The 7176-nt window shown below is 33.9% G+C and overlaps 1 protein-coding gene across 1 annotated transcript in view; it reads right to left on the reverse strand.

Moving 5' to 3' along the window:
- Positions 1–521: 521 nt before the first annotated feature.
- LOC106457281 (fasciclin-1-like) overlaps positions 522–7176 on the reverse strand; it is a 99571-nt gene continuing 92916 nt past the window's right edge. Inside the window, exons 9-13 of the mRNA XM_022383144.1 lie at positions 6474–6606; positions 5693–5840; positions 3302–3473; positions 1205–1319; positions 522–935 (exon numbers count right to left, since the gene is read on the reverse strand). Of these exons, the coding sequence (XP_022238852.1) occupies positions 739–935; positions 1205–1319; positions 3302–3473; positions 5693–5840; positions 6474–6606 (765 nt within the window). The 3' untranslated portion in view covers positions 522–738. The remainder of the gene's footprint in view (positions 936–1204; positions 1320–3301; positions 3474–5692; positions 5841–6473; positions 6607–7176) is intronic.

Genomic DNA, 7176 nt, shown 5'->3' on the forward strand with positions numbered 1-7176 from the left:
TGAAACCATTTTTTAAGTAGGTGTGTGTGTGTGTTTTTCGTGTTTTAGTTTAATTTCTAATGTACTAAATATGCATGTTTTCTCTGTGTGTAACTTAATCGGTAAGGTAAGCGCGGTGTATGTTATTCAATGATTAAAGCTTGATCTTTAAGGTAGGACGAGTGTGTATTTTCTCTCGTAGAGCCTGATATCTAAATTAGTGTTGATGTGCGTTTCTTTCTGAGTGAAGCCTAATTCCTAAGGTAGTACGAGTGTGTATTTTTCTCTAGTAGACCCTGATATCTAAATTAGTGTTGATGTGTGTTTCTTTCTGAGTGAGGCCTAATTCCTAAGGTAGGACGAGTGTGTATTTTTCTTTGTAAAGTTTCATTTGTAAAGTAAGATAAATATGTTTTCTCTGTGGGAAGATTAATTGGTAAGATAATAATGGTGCGTGTTTTATATGTGTGAAGCCTATTTCTAAGCTAAAGCTGATGTATATTTTTCTCGAGTGTAATGTGCAATCTAAGGTCGGGTCACCCATATCTTTCTCCCTCTCTTCCATGTTCGCAGTATACCAATTTTATCAGATATCATTTTATATGGTTTCGGGGTAGTTCCACTAAGTTCTTAATAATACCACAGAACATACATTTCCAAAGTTCCTCACGTCCATGGAAAACAGACGCATATTACAGCCAGCCTGCGCAAACTTTATCGTTTCATTTGGGAGGGATGGGAATCCAAGGAAGGGGAAAGTTACATTCTACGCAAAAGCGCCAAGCTGACTAAAACCGTAGCTCCTGATACCGAGACTGTTGCACTACCCCCTGTTCTCGATAAGTCGCGAGGCTTCATCATGACACGATCAATGACGTGAATGAATCCATTAGTGGCTTGAATATCTGGGCGAACAATAGTAGCCCTGAGATTTTCCCATTCCACAGACAGTTCTCCTGAAAGAAGGTTCGACAAAAGATTATTTTCAATGATCAAGCAACAAAAACTTCAAAATTAAAATACTTCATAAAAGTATACATTTTTTTTTTTCAGGAACGTTCATTATTTTCTCAATATGGAGATCGAAATTTCATCAACACAAAATTCTAAATTAAGAAAAAAAAAGTAGTAATTTCAACCAATATAAAAACTCGTCCCTTTGCGAAACAATCATTTATCTAATTGTATAACGTTTTACGTTATAAGAAACAAATCAAAATCTCACCATAGCCATATCCACTTTCAATCTTAAAGACACCGTAAATTGTGTTAACCTGTCCATGTCGTCCCAGATCTTGAGAAGACAGTTCCTCTCCTACAACCAGATGCCGATCCAATATCTGAAAGCAGAATGGTGGCTATTAGGCTTTTATATCAATTTTATTTATACGTCGTGAATTTACAAACCAGAACGCGCGACTGAAAAATAAAAACTTAACTTTCAGCACTGTTCTTTTATGACAAGTTTAGAAATTTTAACGATTTCGTGCAAAGCTACAATAAGGTTTTTCTGTGCATAATCGCCCCCAATTTTGAATTTATACGCTAGAGGGTTTGTTTGTTTGAAGTTCAGCACAAAGCTACACGGGTATCTAGCGTTGTAACTCCGCAGATGTACAGCTATGCCGCTAGAGGGAATGTAGCTGGTCAACAATACCCACGTGTCAACTCTTTCCCTACTCTTGTCTGATCGTGTACTGGGATTTGACTTTCGCTCTTATAACACATCAATGTCCCCAAAATTTGGAATGCGTTTTTTTTCTTTTCAGCAACGGGCCTAAAACAACAGATTCTAGAATTCATAGTCCAGACACACTAACTATCAAACCATGCCTGCTCAACCAGTTTACAACCTTAAGTCTATCGTGAATATCTATCTACTTGAGGGAAATTAATATTAATATATTCTGTATTTATAATTTTACACTTAAATCTGTTTAGTTTAATTAATTTTTGACGAGACACTATTTTACCGGTCTTTTTTTTTTCTTTTCTGGGACGTACAAAACCTAAAAAAAAAAATGGCGAACTGTCCCGAAATGCACATTACTTCATGTATTTCTAAAATTGTCGAATAAATATCCTAATATGGGCTTAACAATGAATGAATGAAAGGCATAAAATCCTAAGCATATGGCTGTTTTCAAATGACGAGGGAAACATAGTAATTTACATATAACTCTGGCATGAATATGTATGTACCAGATTGTTTTTGAGTCCATTACAACGATATCACTAATATTGCAGTTAACCCTACTAATTACGTCTGCTGTCCTTTGTCAGTTTCATATATAAAATGTATATTTCATCCGAAGTTTTGGAAAGCTTTTTATACTGAGTGTTGTAACAAGGACAAACGTAAAATTACTCAATATGATGATACAAAATTTGGACCAAGTATAAAACAAGGTTCATAATTTGAGGGTTGTTTCATTTTGTTTTTTTAACACAACGCTACAGAATAGGATATATGTGCTGTGTCCACCACATAGAATCGAATCCCGAATTTTAGCGTTGTAAGTCCATAAACTAACCGCTGACCCGCTGGTGGAGGGAGAGGGTGAAGAAAAACTGAGCCATTTTAATGTAATGACATAATATAATTATTTTATGCAAATAATTCATCGACGCTACCGTTAAAAGTACGAACGAATGTTATTTATTTACAACAATATTAATGGCTCTACAATTTTTTTTTCTAGAAAAGTGACAGTTGAAGTTGAATAAACCTTATTTATTTGAAGAAGAACACGTATAATACTAATCGATAAAACTAGAGGATAAAGCACTCTTGGAAACTGATAAAGGCAGTTTCATTACGTTTTGACAGGTGCTTCAATACGAAAATATAGTAGGTGTCAGGAATCTCTGTGGCATGAAAATATCTGAGGGTGGAATTTTTTTTATAGTCTATACAAATAACATATCTTGTTTATGGGCTATTTTATAGTCATGTATACTAATTGATTTTGTTTCCAAATAAATATTACTTATTTCACATGAAAAAACTGGAGTTGGAAAGTACGTTAAAACATTTTTGAATAACTTAGTTATAGGTCATCAAAGTTCAATAAAAAAGTTCACACCGTTAACCAGATTGAAAGGTAAACATTTTACTTCTAAGTTTCTCAAACATATTATAAGAACGCGTGAGTGAAAGTAATAATACATCAACCACACTACATCTGCTATATTCAGTGCCGACGAGACCTATTACCTAATACCAGGATTTATCAGGCCGGTTGAGATACGACAGAAATAGTAGTGGTCAATACGCTATTTAAATAACCGTGTCAGTAGAGGATTCGATGCCTAGCGTTACCTTCTTGACTTGGTTACTGTACATCTCCATGTGAATCTGTTTGTGTTCCGTGGGGTATTCTGCCTTCAATCGTTCCCATGCCGTTTCACTGGGCACGAAAAACGTGAAGTTATTCCTCCTGTCCTTTAACTTATTGTTCCAGCCATCTACCAAGCTCAGCTGATATGACTCTCTTATAAATAAAAAAGATACCGAAATTTACTTCCATTTTTACTTTCTTGTAAGATAATTGAACAGTTTCATACCACATTACAATACTAGTTGACTGTGTAAAAATTTGATTCTAGAGCTTCCGAGATAATAAAAATAAGTGCAAAGTCCTGAACAAAAACCAAACAGACATATAATTTGTTTTACACAAAACAAACTAGAGTATTTGTGACGTGCGTTTTTTTTTTTTATCGTATACTAGCTGTTTGTAATTAAGCACAAAGCTACACAATGGGCTATCTGTGCTGTGCCCACCACGAGTATCGAAACCAGAGTTTTAGCATTGTAAGTCCGCAGACATACCACTAAGTCACTAAACGTTAAGAATTTTGAATTTTAGTGGGATATTTTTTTTGTTGAATTATGCACATATCTACTCGAGGGCTCTCTGTCCCTAACTTACAAGTAACAAACTAGAGAAAATGAAACCAGTCAGCAGCACCCACCGCCTACACTGGTTTATATACACAGCTGTTTTAAATATATATGTGGTTTAGAAAGTTAGACAATGTGAGCTACATGCAATATTTATTAACTTTTAAGAAGTCAGTTTTCATTAAAAACATGAAAATAACTTAGAAAACTTGAAACAAATATATAATTGTATTATTTGTACATAAATACATTTTCTGTTCAGAAAAGATCATTCAGAGAGATTAAAAGTACGTACAATATTTGTAAAAAACAAATCCGAGATGTCTCTACGAAATATATATTTTAGATATTTCTCCTTTTCTATTTTAAATATGATATCCATGCTTATTTGGAACCATCAAAGTTTCATTGATTTCTTTGTTGTCATTTTTTTGGTGTGAATACTGTTTCTTGTTTTTGGCAAAGAAATGCTACAATGATCACTTATTATTTGCCATTTTTATTTCGTTTTTAAAGTTTTCTTATACAATGAGGTTAATCGCACTTTATAAGAAAGATGCTTCAGATCCTTTGCTACCCATAAAACTACCATCTCTATCTTTGATGTACTCGCTCTGATCCATTGTAAAAAAAATTCATGAAGGACGCTGCATCAGGACACTTTGCACGTATATGGTCAGAAGGAATCATTATCATTATAGTTTCTTTCGCCATCTTTCTCTTGGAAACAGCCATTGATTTGGAGTTGTAACTTAGAGCTTATAAGCTTTTGGCTTTGGAACTTTTGTTAGCTTGAAATATTTATTTAATAACTTCGTAACTGCACTACGAGGTATGCCCACATTCATTATAGTAGCTCTTTAGGGTTATCTTTATTTAATAACTCTGTAACTGCACTACGAGGCATACCAAGCTTCATCACAGTAGCTCTTTTGGGTTATCTTTATTTAATAACTCTGTAACTGCACTACGAGGCATACCAAGCTTCGTCACAGTAGCTCTTTTGGGTTATCTTTATTTAATAACTTTGTAACTGCACTACGAGGCATACCAAACTTCATCACAGTAGCTCTTCTGGGTTATCTTTATTTAATTACTTTGTAACTGCACTACGAGGCATACCAAGCTTCATCACAGTAGCTATTTTGGGTTACCTTTATTTAATAACTTTGTAACTGCACTGCGAGGAATACCCAGCTTCATCACAGTAGCTCTTTTGGGTTATCATGCTTTATTTCGTAGCTATAACCTTAATGATGCGGATGAGGACGTTGCTCTAGACTGAGTCAGAATGTAGTTTCGGAACCTGTTGTTATCCCAAACGCTCTACTTTGTAAGTTTTTGCGGTTTCATTAAGATTATTGAAAGTCTCTTCTTCGAAACGTCGTGTTATTTGGCTCTACATCGTTAACAATACTTTTTTAAATTCCTCCTTCCATGAGTTCCCGTGGCGATATCGCACTGAACTGAACATGCAAATACTAAACGTGTGGTTATGGCTTCATAATTCGTATCCAAGGCGACACACCAACCACTGATTTAGCATGCACCAATCTTTCAAGTAAAGTGCGGTTAACTATTTATATGTAAAATATCCTAATAGGTATTTTTTATTTAATTTTATACTATACTTCAACAAATCGATAAATACTGTCAATCACAATTAGAAAAAATATTCTTTTTTTTTTACAGCATAGATTCGACCAGATAGAAACTGTAATTTTTTTACTAAGCTCTGTTGAAAAACTATATTTTATATTATATATTAATACTGTTATATATTAGAATGAGATAGCTGATAGTTACCTCAGTTCTGGATCTGTATTCAGCTTTTCATTAACTGTCTGGAATGGCATTCCTAATACTCGATTTATGATGTGGACGATGCCATTCGTTGCTCCAATATCAGCTTGAACAGCAGTGGCATTGACGCCTCCCCCATCTACCGTCAGGGCTGAAAAATAATATATATATTTTTTACCCAACATTTTTTTAAAGGAACTTTATTTCATATAACAGTTATTGTTAAAATTACATTCAATCGCAATATTAGACAATAACTTTAGTTCTAGTTTATTTAACAATAGATTGCTACTTACGATGTAGAATGTACAATATTATATTAGATGGATAAATATAACCACTTTAAGGTAATGAAACATCTCAATTAAATTGAATTATATATATTTATATATATATTGCTTTTTTTTGTTTTGGAAGAAATGAAAGGAAAGGGTTAAATAAAGCAAATGAAACAGTAGATGCGGTAAAAATCACTTTATGATAGAAATAAGGTTTCCTTGAAATGTTTGTTTCTTTGAAGTTAAACACAAAACTACACAACGGGCTATGTGTGCTTTGCCCACCACGGGTATCGAAACCCAGTTTCTAGCGTTGTAAGTCCACAGACATCCCGCTGTGCCACTCTTTGAAAATATTTTTAAGCCCCACACACACACACACATACAAATACATAAGAAGAATATTATAAAGGAAATATATCAAATATGTAGCTTTAGCTTTCGTATGGAATTAAAAGTCAAATTAATCCGATTCGAAATAAAGAACCTGACACAAAAATACGTACTTCTGTTTCTATCCTCCCCGACCACACGGAAATATAGACTGTGACGATTATCTGCCGCCAGGTGTTTTCTGATTCGTCCATTTCTTACGTCGTCAGTCGACACAGATCGCATCACCATGTGTAATCGTACCAACTGGTTACCATACCAAATAAAATATTAAAAATTATACAAATGTGCGTTGTACGAGAAAATGTTAAACTGTTATATTTCGAAATATCCACTTTAAAGTTTCAGTATCTACGAACGAAAATGATTCTATTTGAGTAAAGACACTTATTTTAATTTTTTAAGTTGACTTTTAGATTTGCTAGAAATTAGGCTTCAATCTGAGAAAAACGTGCATTCGTCCGTACCTTAGAAATTAAGGTTCATTTACAAAAAAAGATCTGATCAACTAAGAAATTACGCGTCATACAGAGAAAAGATATATCGGACCTGCCCTAAAGATTATGCCCATACATTAATAATAAAACGCATATTACCTCTGTCTTAGGTATCAGACTTGTATAGAGAAAAAAACATACATTCGTTCTACCTTACAAATTAGGCTTTACACGCAGAATAACATACACCAGCCTTACCTAAGATATGAGGTTCATAAGAAGAAAAACATAAATTCGTCCTGTCTTATATATTAGGCTTTACTCAAGGAACAATAAATACAAGGATTAAGTAGCTATCTATTGGATTTTCAATGATATC

The sequence above is a fragment of the Limulus polyphemus genome, unplaced genomic scaffold (genome assembly GCF_000517525.1).
Source record: "Limulus polyphemus unplaced genomic scaffold, Limulus_polyphemus-2.1.2 Scaffold311, whole genome shotgun sequence".
NCBI lineage: Eukaryota > Metazoa > Arthropoda > Merostomata > Xiphosura > Limulidae > Limulus > Limulus polyphemus.